The sequence below is a fragment of the Nycticebus coucang genome, chromosome 12 (genome assembly GCF_027406575.1).
Source record: "Nycticebus coucang isolate mNycCou1 chromosome 12, mNycCou1.pri, whole genome shotgun sequence".
Classification (NCBI taxonomy): domain Eukaryota; kingdom Metazoa; phylum Chordata; class Mammalia; order Primates; family Lorisidae; genus Nycticebus; species Nycticebus coucang.
The window spans coordinates 37,393,765-37,413,429 of NC_069791.1; the positions used below are offsets into that span (position 1 = coordinate 37,393,765).

The 19,665-nt window shown below is 34.1% G+C and overlaps 1 protein-coding gene across 1 annotated transcript in view; it reads right to left on the minus strand.

Annotated features, from left to right (window-relative positions):
- The window catches only part of ETNK1 (ethanolamine kinase 1), a 59,472-nt gene that overhangs the window by 6,705 nt on the left and 33,102 nt on the right, over positions 1-19,665 (minus strand). Inside the window, exons 5-6 of the mRNA XM_053555755.1 lie at positions 12,362-12,445; positions 10,413-10,573 (exon numbers count right to left, since the gene is read on the minus strand). Coding sequence (XP_053411730.1) covers positions 10,413-10,573; positions 12,362-12,445 — 245 coding nt within the window. The remainder of the gene's footprint in view (positions 1-10,412; positions 10,574-12,361; positions 12,446-19,665) is intronic.

Here is a 19,665-nt window from a genome sequence, read left to right on the forward strand (position 1 = left end):
ACATAAAAATATAAGTAAAAAAGAAAATCCTGATCTCAAAAACAATAAATATATTTAAATGTGAAAAATATTCATAGGGATGACAAACATCTGAAAACAATTTTATTGGCTCAATTCTGCACAGACAACCACAATATAAAATAACACAATTTTACTTGTGTCAGAAAAAAATGAGTTTCGGACTTCAAGGGAAATTACTATGAAATTAGTTAGTATAAAATAGTTGTGTGTGCTTTACAATCTACTTGCTGTAATTCTGATACCATTAATAGGATTTCACTTCCCAAGAAATATTAACTATTCTAACTAGAATTACTCTCAATATAAAAAAAAAAAATAGTCTTAAAGATAGGTCTTTGTTTCAGCTATCCTCACTATAGCCAACAGTAATAGTGAGACAAAAGGTCTCTAAGAAAAATGTATTCAACAGCTGTGGCCCTGGTACTTTAAAAAAGCTATGGTAGGTGAAGCAACACAGTATACCAGAAAGAATTCTTAATCTGAGTTACACAGCATAAAAGTTTAAGTTCAGGCTCTATCACTAACTCCCTTTGCAATCTTTAAAAAGTCAAGGTTTTAGTGTCAGATATATCCTTTTTCAGAGGGGAAAAGTATTATTCTATATTCTATATAAGATTTTTTCAAGATTTAACAGAAATAATATGTAAAAATATATATATTAGAAAAAATTTTTCTTTTTTTTTTGAGACAGAGTCTTACCATGTCACCCTTCGTAGAGTGTCATGGCGTCATAGCTCACAGCAACCTCAAACTCTTGGGCTCAAATGATTCTCTTGCCTCAGCCTCCCAAGTAGCTAAGACTACAGGCACCCGCCACAAAACCTGTCTATTTATAGAGATAGGATCTTATTCTTGCTCAGGATGGTCTTGAACCTGTGAGCTCAGGGAAATCCACCTGCCTCGGCCTCCCATAGTGCTAGGATTACAGGCGTGAGCCAAGATCTTAGTTTCAAAAGTATGCTGCTATGAAGATCTCTATATTTAAAAGGACTACTGTACTTTGTTTTTATCGTCCCCAAAAGTATCACTAACAGAGCTCCTCAGGCGGCAGAGTAGAAAGATCACTTAAGGCAAAGGAGTTTCAGGCAAGCCTGGGCAACATAGCAAGATTCTGTCTCTTTAAAAGAAAAACAAATGACTAGCAAGATATGTAATTTCCTATCAAACACAAGTATAGAAAAAACAAACAATGCAATAAAGAGGAGACAGGTAAAGTCACATGTATGAAATATAATGGTTTCTTTTTAATTGTGGTTTGCTTTATTCTACTTCACAGATGTTTCATTTTTACGAATTTTAGGCCTGTGGCAACACTGAAGCAAGTCTATCAGCACCACTTTTTCAATATCATGTGCTTATTTTTTGTCTCTGTGTCACATTTTGGTACTCCTCACAGTAAGTTAAATTCTTCCATTATTATATATGCTATGGTGATCTGTGCTCTTTTGAGGGGGGAAGGTTAACAGGAGGATACATATGATTAGTTCATATCCTTTACGTTTGTAAAGGTAAAGTCCAAAGTCATGAGTTGTAGTTCAGTCCCTCACCCAGCAAGTATGCCATATACCCCTACATTGTACTGATCAGTGGGAACTTACCAAACCCCCTCTGTCCTCCCTCTTCTTGAATTTAGTTGTTCTTCTCATGTAGGCCTGTAGTTATTTATCTACTATTTCCAAATTAGTACGTACATAGGATCCTTGTTTTTCCATTTTTGAGATATTTTACTTAGGAGAATGTTTTCCAAATCCAACCAGGTAAATACAAAAGATGCAGTCTTTGGCTGGGCGAGGTGGTTCATGCCTGTAATCCCAGCACTCTGGGAGACCTAGATGGGTGGACTGCCTGAGCTCACAGGTTCAAGATCAGCCTGAGCCAGAGCAAGACCCCACCTCTAAAAATAGGCAGGCATTGTGGCCGACGACCATAGTCCCAGCTACTGGAGAGACTGAGGCAAAAGAATCACTTGAGCCCAAGTTTGAGGTTGCTATGAGTTATAATGCCACGGCACTCTACTGAGGGCAACAAAGACTGTCTAAAAAAAAAATATATGCAAAGTCTCCACTGTTTTCTATGGCTGAATAGTATTCCATGATATACATATACCATAGTTCATTCATCCATTCACGAGTTGATGGGCACTTTATTTGTTTCCACATCTTTGCAATTGTGAATTGAGCTGCTATAAACATTTGGGTGTCAATGTTCTAATAGTAAAACAGTTTTTTTCTTCTGGTAGATACCTAGTAACGGGAGTACAGGATCAAATGGGAGGCCCAACGCATAATGGTTTAAAAAAAAAAATAAGCTAGGCTCTACAGTATGGATTTGAATAACTTAACCTGTGTGTTTGTTTCCTCGTCTGTAAAATGTAGGTTAATAGTATCTACATCTGGCATATACTAAGCAGTCAACAGAATATTAGGAATTGTTATTATATGACACTGGAATGATAAAAATGTTATTTTTGAAAATGGTCTTCCTTCTCCTAAGAAAGTATTTCAGGAATTGAGAAATTAATTATGAGATTAGACAACAACTTCCTACTTTTAAAAATCCAAATCAGAGATTCTTAAAACTAGTCCATGAATCCAAAGGTGACTGCTGAAAAACTATTTTCATAATATTACAAATATTTTACCTCCATTTCTGATTATGTTAACATACACATTGATGGTTCAAAAACAATAGTGAGTGACACTACGGGTAGCTTAACGTAGGCCAAGGCAGTAGCAGCAAGTGCACTAGTACAATGGTCTTATTCTCTATCACACACTTAAGAGTAAAAAGCTAGTCTCACTGAAAAATATCTTTTGTGAAGCCATTAAAACTATTAATTTTATCAAATTTCTACAGTTGAGTACATGCCGTTCTAATATTCTATGTGACAAAAATAGAAAGTACACAAAAGCATGTCTAACACGTAAAATGGTTGTCTCAGAAAAAACACTTGGGTAATTGAGTTGAGTTGAATTTGCACATTTTTAATGGAACACCATTTTTACTTGAAAAAAGTGATACACAAACTAGAGTTATCAGACTGGGTATTTGGCAGACATTTTCTCAAATATAAAAAAGATAACTTGTCATTTCAATGAAAATAACTGACAGTATTTGTTGCCAAGATAAATTTTAAGTTTTCACCCTAAAATTAGAACTTGAGAAAAGTTGTATTTGATTCTGTGAGCTTAACAGTTTCTCAATATAGTGCTATAAGCTTTCGGATGACACGGGTGGTGATATCAAATCTTTTGGTATCATACAGAGATGTGTCAATGTTTGAGATGTCTACACAACTCAATAAATCAAAATTCCCAAGTAATTAATAATGTTAAAATTATAAAATCATTAAAAGTGCAAGATAAGCAAATGGCTTTTAATGTAAAACAGAGTAAAACGTTAATTGGTATGTTCAGATCATACATTCAGATCATACATTCAGATCAAGTAACCTTTAAGAAACTATCACTTGTTGAGTTGTGGTATAGTATCAAAAAAGAATATCCACAATTATATGAAAAGGCAAAATACTTTTCTTTTCTAACATATGTATGTGAAGCTGATTTTTTTATAGACTTCAACCCAAACAATTATTATTGCAAAAGATAAAATGCAGAGCAGATGTAAGAATCTAGCTATCATTGCATGTACTATACTAATTTGAACCTTGCAGATTAATGATAACATGCTCACATGAGATAAAAACTCAATTAAATCCAAGATGGGAGGAGGCAGCAGGGGGATCTCTGAGTTCCTTCCCAGTGGGAACCATTTGTGGGTGTATGACACACTTCCTGGTTAAGGACACAACTACAAACTTAAGACTTTACCTTACAAATGCACACTATACATTCTAATTGTATATACCCTATTAATTGAAAATGAAAAAAAAAAAGAATCCAGCTATCTTCTATTAAGCCAGACATTAAAGAAATCAGTAGAAGTGGATATAATGCCATTTTTCTCAATAAATTGTTTGTTTTAGAAGACAGTTATTTTCGGGCGGCGCCTGTGGCTCAGTCGGTAAGGTGCCGGCCCCATATACCAAGGGTGGTGGGTTCAAACCCGGCCCCCACCAAACTGCAACCAAAAAATAGCCAGGCGTTGTGGCGGGCGCCTGTAGTCCCAGCTACTCGGGAGGCTGAGGCAAGAGAATCGCTTAAGCCCAGGAGTTGGAGGTTGCTGTGAGCTGTGTGAGGCCACGGCATTCTACCGAGGGCCATAAAGTGAGACTCTGTCTCTACAAAAAAAAAAAAAAAAAGAAGAAGACAGTTATTTTCACTTTAAAAAATAGCATTTATGTCAACATACAATGAGATTTTTAAATATACATTTAATAAATATTTTGAATTTTGTTTTCATTTCTAACTTAGTAAATACAGATTAATTCAAATAAACAAAAGCTCACAGAGGTCTCAAAAATTTTTAAAGTGTAAAGGAAAGAGCAAAAAATTTAAGAACTCTTTGTCTGAATCACTTTTACATATTTTAAGTGACATAAAATCATCTGTGGATGGTACTCTAATCTCTTCTTCCTACTGTATTTGTTCCGGAATAGAAAAAACTGAGAAATTAGGGGTCATTGTACATTTTAAATACACATCAACCAAGCTCTTCTCACCATTTTCTTTCTTTTGGGGGGTTTTTATTTTGTTTTGTTTTGGTGAGGAAGGGTCTTGCTCTGTTGCACCAGTTAAGAGTTCAGTGACATTATCATAGCTCACAGCAACCTCAAACTTCCAGACTTAAGTGATTCTCCTGCCTCAGCCTTTCCAGTAGCTGTGACTACAGGCATGTGCCACCATAGTTGTCTATGTTTTCTGCCTTTTGTGAAGACAGGATTTCGCTATATTGCTCAGGCTGGTCTCAAACTCCTGGCTTTAAGCGATTCTCCATCTTGTAGAGTGTTTGGATTATAGGTGTGAATCAATGAGCCAGGCCTCTTCTCACCATTTTCAAGAAGAGTTGGTAACTGTATTTCTCAATCAGTATTTGTTTATATAGTGATATAAATTAGCTAAATGATTCTATAGTAGAGAAAGATTAAACATAAAACCTCACAAAAATCTCATTTTGGTAGGTAACAATTTTTATAGAGTGAAAAATGAAATAGTTATATGTAACATTAGACTCTAAATACATGAAAAGGCAAGAAACATCCCATTTGTCATTTACATTCCCCAAAAGAATAAGTAAGTCCAAGTAAAATAATACATTGTGTCATTTACTTATATCATACCGTTTCTCTCACATTTATAAGTAACATATGTAGGAGTCTCTCTGTTAAAGGGCATTTTAATTTCTGGGCTACTCACCCCACCTGAAAGCTTTACATGAGTGAAAAATAAAAAATAAATCCCCAAACTGTTTTCAGAAAAATCCTCCCTGTAACTCTTAGTATTTTACCTTAAAAAGTCCTAAGTCCTCATGTAACATGTCCAAATGTTCCTCAAAGCTTAAAGAAGCCATTATGTACATTATGTTTGGTTTTATAATGCCTACTTTTGTTTGCCACAATCTCAACATTAATTAAAAATCAGTAACAGGTAAAATCTTAGAATTTTTATAAGTCTGGATCATGCCCTGAGCAATAGATGTTTACTAAGAACTTATTTAAAAACACGTATATAGGTTCAGTGCCTGTAGCGCAAGCGTCTAAGGCACCAGCCACATACACCAGAGCTGGCAGGTTCAAATCCAGCCCAGGCCTGCCAAACAACAATGACAACTACAACCAAAAAATAGCTGGGCGTTGTGGCGGGTGCCTGTAGTCCCAGCTACTTGGGAGGCTGAGGGAAGAGAATCGCTTAAACCCAGGAGTTGGAGGTTGCTATGAGCTGTGACGCCACGGCACTATACCCAGGGCAACAGTTTGAGGCTCTGTCTCAAAAATAAATAAATAAATAATAAAAACATGTATACATCGATCTTCTTTAGACCTGTTTTTACCCTTACCAAAGCAGCTTTATAATGTGCATTGTGTTCTTAATAACAAATTAACAGAGAAGGAGTCGTCTAGAGAGAAGGGAACAACAGTATTTAAGACATGTCCATCAAGAACAAGAGGCATCTGCCAAGGGATGCAGGGAAAAGGATATTTCAGGTAGAAGGAATAACCTACGCAAAAAGTACATAGGCATGAAATACCACAGAGTATCCAAAAAGAAGATGCCTTTACTAGAGTAAAAGTACGAGATGGGAAACACAGGGGAAATAAGACTTCGTAGATGCTCTCACTTACATTTCATTATGTAGGTCATGGGAAGCCATAGGAAAGTGACACAATCAGATTCACAAACAAGGTTCTAATTACTAGACAAGATCACTTTTTTATAGCATGAATTAAACACAAAAAAAACTAGAGGCAAAGAGACTAGCAAAGGCTAATGGAGGCAAGAGATTAGGCCTTAATCAAAGGTCACAGAATTAAGGAGAAAGGCTTGAAATTGAGAATATTTGAGAAACCAAGGAGAACAGAACTTGGAAACCAAAAATGAGATGATGAAGGACAGGGACACACAAGAAAAAATATTCCCATTTTGGAATGTAACAACTGAACCAAACGTACTTTTAATTAAGTCAAGATAGGTAAACAGAGAGTACATAATGAAGTAGAAGACACAGTGCACAAAATAAAACTCAGGTGAGAACACGTGGTGGTCAATCCTTGATCATTCGATGAACGTAATATAAAATAAAAGGAGGTGGTAGCCCCAAACCAGAACACCAACTAACATGTAAGAGAGCTAGGAGGAGGAAACAAGAACCAAATGAAGAGATGGAGCAGAAACGAACTAAAAGAGAAGAACCAAGGAAGAACTTGTGTAACTCTGAAATGATTCAAAACATTTAGTTTGCTACGTAAATGATATATGATTTGCTGTACTAAGAACTTGGAGTGTCTTAGCCCTTCCTCTGAGAATGTGACGTCTTGTCTCATCAGAGCCCATATATTAAGAACTTGGAGGAAACTCCCCCTCCTCTCAAGAATGTTATGTCATATCTTTTCAGACCTCATATATAAGTTACTGACCTTAACTAGTGGACTTCAAAATACACACAAACTTAAGAGTTTGGCATTTTGAGACATGTAGGCAATTGCAGCTATGACAGGCTGCATTCTGTCACTCATTTCTTGAAACAGCACTCAGGTCTCAACAGGCCTTGGAGCTTTGAAGCCTTGCTCAACTTTACCAGCACTGAGAGCCCTCAGGTATCTTCATGACTCTCCTCTATGCTGGTCAAGCCAGTTTCTCTCCCAAGAAACTGCTCACAAAATGGCATATCTCCATCTTTAATTAGACTTATGTTCCCCAGAAGCCTGTTTTCATCTTCATTGAACTTGACTTTAATAATTTTGGAACTCACTTGCTACGTGGTTAATGTACCAAGTATATTCCCTGTGAAATTTGTTCAAATTATTCTTCACTTGCTTAAGCACTGTGAACCTAAAAGGGGGAAAATGTCTTTGTATGATAATTAACTGTGATTTGTGAAACCACACTTTGACTATCTCCTTATTTTTACAACAGAATTATGACGCAAAAGTCAATAAAGAGAAAATTTTAAAATCAGTGGTAAATACTGTCAAATGCCCTGGATAGATAAAGATAAGGACAGAAAAGTTTAAATTGGACTTAGCAATTATGTCATTATTGGTAGTAGTGAGGGAAAAAGCAGACTGCAGTGGCCGGAGTAAATGAAGGATGATAAAGAACAAAGACTGACGGTTTGCTGCTATTGTCACCCTGCATTCCCAATTATTTATTCATTCATTCAAAAAATTAAAAGTTGGTAAGAAAGAAAGGTAAAACTGGCTAAAGAGAAGCTACAAAAGTCTTAGAAAAGAAAGACAGACAGATATATCAAAAGGAAAGTGGACAATCTCAGTGAGAGGGACTGGCGAAGCCATGTGTGAGTATTCTGCTAAGTTCTGATATATTCTTTCTATTCTGAAGGTAGCAATATAAGGCCTGATGCAAGAAAGTCACACATCTTAGAAAAGGCAAAAAAAGCATACCACAAAGAATCAGCAAAATTTTGATAAAGGGTTCAGGAAAAAAATGGCTTAATAAACAGGGTTGGTTGGTTTGATTGTTTTTTGTAGAGACAGTGTCACTTTATTATCCTCGGTAGAGTGCAATGGCATCACAGCTCACAGCAACCTCCAACTCCTGGGTCTAGGCAATTCTCCTGCCTCAGCCTCCCGAGTGGCTCGGACTACAGGTGCCCGCCACAACACCCAGCTATTTTTTTGTTGCAGTTTGGACAGGGCTGGGTTTGAACCCACCTCCCTCAGTATATGGGGCCAGTGCCCTACTCACTGAGCCATAAGCAACACCCCAATAAATAGGGTTTTTAATGTCTTCTTAATGAGGAAGAATGAAAATTGGTATCAAAACCTCAATGTATAATAAACTTACTGTACATAACCTTATGTAAAAACTAAGCATAATGTAAATTCAGAGGACATGCTAAATTATTTAGGAATATTATGAAAAAAGTCTTAAGGCTCGCCGCTTGTAGCTCAGTGGCTAGGGTGCCAGCCACATATACCTACACCAGAGCTGGTAGGTTCGAACCTGGCCCAGGCCTGCCAAACAACAATGACAACTACAACAATAACAAAAAAATAGCCCAGTGTTGTGGCAGACACCTGTAGCCCCCACTACTTGGGAGGCTGAGGCTAGAAAATTGCTTAAGCTCAAGAGTTTGAGGTTGCTGTGAACTGTGGTGCCACAGTACTCTACCAAGGGTGACATAGTAATACTCTGTCTCAAAAAAAAAAGTCTTAAAAGTTTTATGTCTCTCAATTGCCTTTTATCCATTTTCTATCAGACCATTTTCTAGCTAAATCATATTTACTGAACATATGACATTTTATGAATATATTTATTGCACATTTCATGAGATATTCTTTTTTATTTTAAATCAGGTTAAGTAAGTTCCCTTCTAATTCCAATTTGCTAAGAAATTTTATATTGGAATGGATATTAAATTTTACCACAGACAGTTATTTTGTACATTTGCCCTTCTAACTTTCAAGCAGTTTGAAAGAATGCACTATGTTTTATTCCATTTTTAAGCTTCCAATCTATCTGGTGTAGAGTAGCAATAAGTACTTACTATCTGATTAATGATTATTTATAAACAACACAGTGATCAAATCAGAAGGAATTGTATTTTTTCCACACCATGTACAGATACAAACACAGTACCCAAAACATAGTGTTAAAACACCATTGAAAGTCTGCAAGGGAATCCAAGTCAGCTCTGTAAGAGCAAACAGTGGGGCTATTGACTTAGAATTTAGGAACTGTGTAGAATTTATGTGGAAATTAACAAATTCAATGCCTAGGAATATGAGAAATTAAATGAATACATGAAAAAAATATAAATTTCAGCAATAATATTCGCCAAGGTCATTAAATGACCTAATGAAAAAGAAAACTCTCCATTTCCTCTACTTTAAGGCAATGCTTAAAGAATAGAAACAGCAGGCATCATAGGACCAGCTGGATAGCATACCATTAATTGAACCAATAGTTCTACTGAAAATAGATATCAGAACAACAGGTAAAGTTATATTTCAGCACACCCTATTACTTGAGATGTATTCTGAGTAACTCTGGGAATATGTTGTTCTTAAGACCACAAAAACAGTATACATGTGAACCACCATTAGAGTCCATTTGTGAAGACAACACAGCAAATATTCCGTGTCAACTATACAAAAATTATATTATAATTATCTAACACATTAGTTGAAAGCTCATTTTAATGCATCATATTATTCTCAGGATAAATGAGATAATTTCTAAACAATAAATACACAAATAGGTCTTTAAAATAATAATAATAAAGCATTAATGCATCGAAGAAGCTGGAAATAAATGCTTATGATAAGAAATGAAAGAAAATAAATGTGGATTTATTTTTGTGGATAAGCCACAAAAAAAAATAATTCTTCTGGTTCTTATAAGTTATTTTTATCATGATAACACTAAGATATAATGATTAAATATATTGTGGAAAACCTAATTTCCTATAAATCTGTCTTTGATTATATGTTTTTCATAACCTGTAGAACTAGGATATAAGAAACTCTTTTATAAATTAATTCAACCCTACCTAGAATCCATTTTCCAAACAAGTAATTACTGATTACCTACCAGATGGCCAGAAACTGTTCTAAGAGCTGGAGATGAAATAAAATTTTTGTCCTCAAAAGCAATGTAACGGAGTAACATAAACTATAAATAAACATTTTTTCATTATTTTGAACAAAAATTCACAAAACTTAAAATGGGAAACTATTTTATAAGATGGTGAAAATTTAGAAATGTTTAAAATTATACTAAGAATTTTTCATTTTTTACATTTAAACTTACCAATGCAAACTGATTGACTTGAATGAAGAGTTTTTCTACTTCCTTTTCAGTAACTTCGGTCCCAAAGCCCTTATACTCTTTGTAGGCTTCGAGGTAAGAACGCAGCCACTGACTCTGCAGCTCTCTATCCGGATAGAGACTATAGTCTACATCACTCACACCTTCAGAGGAAAAAATACACTCAAGATTTTAAAACACACAATCTTCAGGATACCTTAATAATCCTCACCATGAACAGAATTTTTTTAACAAAAAACAAATCATTCTGTGCTTCAGCTTAAATTCTAAGGCACATTACTACTGATCACCATAATCAGTTCTTTTGCTTCAATTTTTCCTCAAAAAACCACCTACATCAGAAATGCCAAATCTGCATTTTAATAAGCACCTAATGAAATTCTTAGGCACACTACCACTTAGAGCATTACCTGAACGGTGCCTCTAAAACTTTTTTGACCATAATACAAAGAAACACAATTTTTATTAAGGTCTTATACATACATCTAACAACCGATATTAAGTTTCACAAAACAATATTTATCCCAGTTACATCTTGTAAATCTGATATTTTCTATTTGTATTCTTTTCCAGTCCTTAAGAAAAAGAAATCATTACCCCACAAATCTGATTTCATGATCTACGGTTTGAAAAATTGTATAGTTTGAAAAACCTAGAAAACAAACTTCCTACTATTCTGCCTAGTATTTAAGGTCCTTCACAAGCTAATCTAAATCTACCCCATTAGTCTCTATAACCTTTTGCTCTCCCGCTTGTATTTTATATCCTGAAGTAACTCATCTTGAACTTTTGTTTCCCTTTCCTACAGTAGCCTCCTTTCCTGTCTACTTGCACATCCGAATCTTACCTGACTTTCAAGTTTTAGCTCACTGAGGGATCATATTCACAGCAGTGACCATCTGTATTACTAACATATCTCATTTAATATGCACAGCAGGTTTATCCTCCTCTAGATGAGATATATAAAAATACATACAGCACATTGGTGGGGCTATGGCATGTATTTAGTAAGCATGATGGAGAATAACAACTGGAAACATGTAAATTAAAACTTTTCCCCAACTTATTTCCCAGTATCTGAAGTAGTCGGAGACAAAAAATCTGAAGTACTTGAGATAAAAATATCTCAACATATAAATACATACAAACACAAACTTAACAATGAAATATTCCTATTAAGTATAAACTATGCAAGCAAATTTCCTAATATTTAGTTTTAGAGCATTTCATGTTTCCAAATGCACTCATAACATGGATTTTAAAATAACTCAACTTACATTAAAAAATAGTGATTTCTAGATTAAGTGGTTATACACTACTAGGGGTACAAACGACCATTTTTTCAATATTCAAAGACAAAGACACACAAAATAATTACTGAGCTAAAGTGAATTAAAGTTCCAAAAGACTAAGTTTACAATGGAAACAGGAAAGGCTTTCAAATGATAAAAAATTAGATTCAAATCTTTTTTTTTGTATAGGTTCAAATCTTTACAGTGACTTTAGTGAATTACTTTTCTCATCTGCACACTGGGAATATTACACCTGTGTGTTGTGGGGGAAAAAAAGAGATGACATTTATGAAGTACTCTGCACTATGTCATACCTGAACAGAAGCCCCAATCACTCTGTCCTCCTATCCAGTGATTCTCAACCTTCCTAGTGCCACGGCCCTTTAATACAGTCCCCGTGGTTTGCGACCCACAGGTTGAGAACCGCTGCTCCTATCCATTATTTTTTGGTGGCAATTAAGGAAGAAATTTTAATCATTTCCTCTTTTTCCCAGTATTTAATAAAAATAAAGAAAAAAGGTCAGCAAGGAGTGGGAAAATGTTGCTCCTGCTGATCTTCTTTAAAGAAAGAAAAAAAATTCTAAAAATATCACTTCAGAGTCAAATAAGTTACTCCACTGGGTAAGCCTTGGATTTTACCTGCAAATTCATTGAAATGATTTCCAATATCATATGCCAGGTAGTTGTATCCAGAATATTCATAATCAATGAACTGTACATCACCTATGTTGAGACACAAAAACAAAGACTTTAAGAAATCACATACAAGATCAGAAAATCCCTATGCTATTTGTAATTAAATCGCAAATGGTTTGTCTCACTGTACGTGCTTGGTTACATGCACTTCTGAGACAATGCAGGGTAAGGCTGTGAATTTTATGGCAATGAGCTTTACAAAATTGAATTATTTCTCTTGGTCAACAGCTTCTTTGTGAATACTAATGTCCAATTTATTAAAGAAAAATGAAAGTACAGTCATTCTCCAAATACAAACAAAAGCAAAATGCATCTCTTACCACATGGGGGCATCAGTTACTTAAAAATTTAAGTATAATTAGAAATCAAACTATCTTGTGAAATAGTTAATAATCTATGTAATTTTAACAAAAACTTCATCTACCATGCTCTAACAGTAAACTGACAAGCTTATCTAGATATGTTCATCTATATATCAAATAAAAACTTTCAGAGACTTGAATTCTATAAATCTTGCTGTTAATACCGTAATAATTACTTACTGATCAACTTAACAATAATATCACTAATTCGCGAAGTTAGTTGCTATCATACTTTTACACTTTCCTTGACTGTTGGCTCCATAATTAAATTTCCATATCTGAATAGAATTAAAGGTGGTAGTTTTATCTTTTAAAAAAATCAAAGGTATGGTTTCTTTTAACAATTATAAATTTGAGAAATGTTTACATAAGATAAATAGGTTCCTATCCTAAGTTACTGCTACATATATATGCATGTCATCATTAATTCTCCAAATACAATCCTGTTCTCCCTATCAAGATAATATACTCCAACTAAAGAATTGTTAATTTTTGAGTACTAAGTATTAAAAAGGGGTTGGCTCAACAAAAATATAGGCCTTAAACAAACAAGAGAAAAAGTGATAGAAAACACAGAAAAAAGAAATGTTTGGAAAAAAAAAATCAATGTGGGTCAGTGTCTACATGAGGGATCATAAACTCAGAGGCTTACAAGGGCATGGAGTTAGAAACAGATAATGTGAACTGAGATGGCTGTAAGAATAGTTTCTCAACTGCTTATATTGAAAAAATGTATAACACCTATATACATTTTTCAGTGTATAGTTACACTGATTTTTAAACATGAAGCTGAGATAACAAAACAAACTCCTGGTCCATGGACCAGGCATTTCCCAAAACACTTTTTGAACTATAATGTGTTGATATAGATTTGTAAGTTTAATTTGGAGAGGTATGTTAATCATATTCACACACAGAGAAAAATTTATATAATAAAAAAGGCACAGCAAATGTGGTATTTCAAATAAAAGCAAAACCTTTTACAATATATAACTGTATTTAATATATTATTCTAAATTTGTATAAAAAGCACTCGTTCAGAGTAAAATAAATGGGAATGACCAAAGTGTCAGATCTCAATTATCAAAATCTAACACAATTATTATAATAAAGTTGAGTTTTAAATGTTGGTGACAATAAATCACGGCAATTCAACTACCACAAGTATTATATTCTTGAGTTCACAGGACACTATACTACAGTCTTCCAGTTAACCAAATCACTTTATTAAACTGCAGAATGGGAAGTAGAAACACATAGTAAGATTCCTTTTCTAAGATTCACTGCAAGTAAGCATGAAGACTTAAGACATCAAGACAAAATACTTGTAGCCATGAAAATAAAATAAAATGAAGCCGTGAAGAAATCTTATTTTCAAAATTACTGACTAGAGGAACTGCAAATGTCATATGAAAAGCAAATACTAAATAGTAAACACACTGGATCCAAATGGTTAAAAATGCTCATTTTACTATAGCATTTACTATGGCATTACTATAGGCATTTTACTATGCCCAAATGGGGGTGGAGGGAATAAACATATATATTTGCATAGAAAAAAGGATGAATGGAAATAAAGCAAAACTAAGTTTTCCACTGTTTTTATTGCAGGTGACAAATAACTTTTTTCCTTTTATTTTTCTGTGTTTTTAAAAATTCTTTACAATAAATATTACTTCTTGGAAGAAAATAAAGTAAGATAAATACTCTATACAAAGCTTGTCCATAAGACACTAAAGCATAAGGACTTAGCAGATACCTATCCACTAGCCCTCAGAAAATCAGGATACACAATTATTTACCAAGTTGCACAAGTGAGCCAACCTAATCGTTTTAATATATAATTTTTTAATTGCAGCTGTTGATTGCTTTAGCTCTTTAAACAAATTCTTGTAGAGCTCATATTAACTGTTACATGCCAATAAAAATACACAGCCCAGTCCTGAAGCTTACGTTTGCCACATAAATAAAAGCTTCAATTTCAATTTTTAAAATTATATTTAGAATTTGGCAACTACAGTTAAAATGGCAGGTAAAACATGCCTGCTTGTAAAGTAAATACAATTTAATTAAAGCATAGTTCATTTTAACAAAAGTTAAAATCTGTTTCAGTATGAAAATTTTAGCAATGACTTTTTGTAGTAGCATTAATTCATTACAACTAGCCTTTATTTTTAAATGCTATGTTGAGTTTATAAATAATGAAATTTAAAAAATAAGAAAATGAAGCTAACAAGATACAGATGAGGCTGTTACCAGGCTCCGTGCATGTGAACAAGTGATGCGATAAACCTCCAGTCAGTGCGTTTAAGAAGCACGGGGTGCGCCGCCACATGGCAGCAACAATGGCATACCTAATCTGTAGCAGATGAAGAAAATTTGGCAAACTCACATTGTACAAGACACAAAGCTTAAAAGGAAAAAAATTTAAAAAAAAATCTGCATTAACTATTCTTTTTTCAAACTATTGCAAACAAAGTGGAACTCAACCTTAAATTTAATCTTCTGCAACAAAGTAAAATTAAAGAGGCCTAATTCCCTTATTCGGGGTGCCAGAAAAATCAAATTACCTATAATGCTTTCCGATCAATAGAAAATATACTACCTTTTTTTTTCCATCAATTTTACTTCTGATTTCTAATACTTCCCATTTTAGAAAAATGTTCAGTATTAATAATTAACTAGTTCATACGGCATTAACTATTTTGTTAAGACATAAATTTTTAATTACAGTTTTAAGGACAGAAAGACAATGAGAATACTCCCTAAAATTTTATGTGTATGTGCACTTTCTAAGGAGGGAATTCCAATCTTCTGGATGCTCAAGGGATTCTTGACCTCTAAAAAGTAAAGAACCAATTACTTAAGGCGCAGAAATGTCATTTATCTGTATATAATTAGCATAATGACAAACACATATTAGATAAACTATATGATTAATGGATAAAACTATGACTTTCCAAAAGCTACATTTTATTTTTACTACTATATTTCTTACAAATCTTCACCACAGTAATATAATCTATACACTACTGATTTAAATTGTTCAAATCTCAGTATACTAAAAACAGTCTACCAATTTTAAAAGTACTTTCAACGTAAAAAAAAAAAAAAAAATTTATTACCTAAGTCTACATAGTTATTACATGATACATTTGTCCAGACAATTCCTTTATTTTGTTGTTGTTAGTTGAAAGATAAACAGAAAAAGCAAAGTAGTCAACATGAGAACTTGAAAATCTAAGTCATTCCCCTTGTTTTGTAGTATTAGGTGGGTAGAAAGAGAACAATAAGAAAAGTAACCATAATCCTACTAATGTTAACAAAATATTTTCTCTCTTATACAGAAAAAGCCAGAGGTGTTCTGGTCTGGGAAACTTATTCTGCATTCCTCACTCTGGTGGGCAGTGGTTACCTGTGTACATCTTCAGCACAGCACCCATCTTTCTAAATTTAAGTATCTGTTTAGGGATCTAACTCTTCCAATGACACATGGCTTCCTGGAAGGGCAGTAGGATCCCTTTCATCTTTCATCAAGCAATAACCAGCACACAGGAAGTACTCAAGGGGTAAGAAATAAATGGAGATTGGGTAACGAATAAATGGAGATTTTGCAGAGAATGCTGAAACACAACAACACACTTGCAGAGAGAAAAGCAAACAAAATGAGCATGAAAAACCAAAGAAAAAAGAAGTATGGCATTTCTGACATTCTTATTTAAGTATACTGGGTGACGCCTGTGGCTCAGGGAGTAGGGCAACAGCCCCATATACCTGGGGTAGTGGATTCAAACCCAGCCCTGGCCAAAACTAGGGGGGGTGGGGGGGGAAACTGAATTGTTTTATTTAAGTATATTACTGAACACACAGTGGGCCTGAATGCATGAGATAAAAAACAAGAAACCTAGTAACTGTTTTAGATCATTCTTCCTTAATAGTTCAGGTTTTTACAGTCCATTTAAGTTTTTATTAACTGACTTAGGGATATTTTATTTTATGTTAATTACTGGTCCAAGACAAATTAAAACAGAAAAGATTACTCTTCATTAAAAAAAACTCACACTCTATAAAACCAGCACATTGTACCCCATAAATGCATTAATGGACACAGCTATGATTTAATAAAAAAAAAAAAAAAAGACAAAAGAATAATTAAAAAATAACAAAAACATAAAAAACCTCACTCTGGAAAATACAGATTACCAAACACAAAAAAAATTATATTTATTTAAATTTTAAAGTAAGATCAATCTAGAAAAATTTTTCTGAGTTTTTAAAACACCACTAAAACAACTACAACTATAATCATGCCTTCTCATAACTATGGAGTTGATAAAATTTGAGTCACTCAAGTGACTAAGAATGGTGGCATACCCATTTTCTGTTGGTAATGTGTAAATTTCTAAAACAAAAACCTGGTTACTTCATAATTCCCAGAAAAAAGCTTTACTTTTCTTTATTTGTATAATCAACTTCTTGTATTTTGCTTACAGAGAAGGTAAACAGTGACTGCCATTACTGAAATTTAAAGTTATATACTAGGTATTTCTGTGAGATCTTATGAATAAACAGGGGGCAGGGAGAAAAACAACCAAAGTCATCAGACCAAGAAACATTCTAACAAAGCATCAAGACATGGGACAACAATCTTTCAAAAGCTTTAGCAATTGACATGTCAGCAGTTAAAGAATTAGTTGAAATTAAAGCATTGGATTTGAAGTCTGTTAGTCAATAACTGGTATTACATATTCTACTTAAAGTCTCGTAATTGAATAATTTAAAAGATGAAGTCTTAATATTTGGAGCAAGAACCACAGCTTCTGGCTTTCATATTATACTTCAAATTCTATTATCATATCATTTAAGTATTCTTTTCTTACCTTTTTAGGATGTCATTTTCTGAAGGTAAGGAATGGCCCGCTGTTTACCAATCACCTAATTCCTGGCACTAACTTTTCAAAAATCTTGACAGCTACCATCAACTTCAGAAAGGAAGCTCACTCTTCTCCCACACTCCTGTGTCCTGTCAACTGACATTGTGAGAGCAAGTAGAGGCAGTATTTCTTCCTGTGATGCCTACCAGTTCCTGTAACATTCACATGCGAAAATGCCTACAAGCTGCATGGTGCTCACAGTCGTCGTGCGCATGTGTGTATGAATATGTACGCAGGTATGCATACACATTCACATACCCATACAGACATTTTTAATTCTAAATTAATCACAAGTTAACATAAAATAACAAGTACAGGTTGTTTTTAAAGACAAACCAAACTGTCATCTCATACCTATGAACCCTCACTAGTACACAGTTAACCCTTCTAACCTATAGTAACCATTTTTATTCTCTCCGAATCAGATACAATTTGTAAAATGCATGCCATCGATATAATACAGGGGCTGGCAAACTATGTCTGTTCAGGCCAAATCCAGCCCAACACCTGCTTTTGGAAATGAAGTTTAATTAAAACACAGCCACACTCATTTATTAATGTATTGTCTATGGCTGGGTTCATGCTATAGTACAGGGTTAAAGAGCTGCAATGGAGACTATAGTATGGCCCATAAAGCATAAAAGATATATTACATAGCCCCTTACAGGAAAAGTTTGCCAACCCCTATCTTAGTAAAACAGCTACAATTGAGAGCTGCTAATTATTCAGTCCAGTGCTACATATTTTACATGCAGGATCTAAAATCTTGTCAGCAACCATCTGAAGTAGACATTACCTATAAGTTACAAAAAACAAAAAAAAAAAAAACTAAAGTTCTAAGCTGATCAAAAGCATAAGAACTGCTTCAGAATCTGTTACATGCACAGATTTCCAATCATATCTTCTTCTTCCATTGTTTTTTATGGGGCCTGGAATTTTTCCAAGTGCCCTAGTTGTTTTTTGATGCAAAGTCAAGAATCAAATATAAGGCTGGGTATGGTGATGGTGCTTGTAATCCTAGCTACTCAGAAAGCTGAAGTGGGAGGATCACTCAAGCCCAGGAGTTTGAGACCAGCCTGGGCAGCATAGTGAGACCCCATCTCAATTTTTTAAAAAGGAATCAAATATAAACACTTGTTACGGGATAAAATGACTTCTCTGACACTACCTACTTCTGTAAGTGGGTAGGAATTTAAACCCAAGTTTACTTGGTTCCAAAATACATATTTTTTCTGACTTGTCTTGGTTATAACTAAGCTTTAAAAATACTGGCTTTTGGGTGGCACCTGTGGCTCAAAGGAGAAGAGCGCCTGCCCCATATATTGGAGGTGGAGGGTTCAAACCTAGCCCAGGCCAAAAACTGGAAAAAAAAAAATACCAGCCTTTAAGAGTTAGTTATAAATTATCTAATTAAAAAATACAAAATTGATGTTATTACGGTTAACTTAGATTTATGCAGAAATTTCAAGATGATCTGGTATAAATTTATGAAGTTTGCTGAGAAGCTGCACACTTGAAAAATTATACAGATAGATACTAAGCTCAATGGTATCAAGGCCAGTCCTCTGGCTTTCATATTGTATTTATCTATTTGTTTCTCATAAGTACCCACACAATAGTGAAGTCTTGAGCTAAAAGTCACATGGATGACATAAAAAATCAAACATGTGAATATAATATGCGGTTTAGCAATTTATTATATGGGGAAATTATCTCAATTTCAAAAGGACTCAGCTTTTGGCTTTAACATGCTATAACAAGGTAATGAGTTAAGAATGCAAATAACTTTACAGTCCATTATCTCTAGTTTTAATTAACCCTTTTAAAATCACTACAATAAGTAAAATATCAGTGATGGGCTACAGACCAAATATATCATTTTATTGCATAGTAAATTCACTAAATCTTGCCTATTTTTGCCTATTAATTTACTAAATTTATATAATGTACA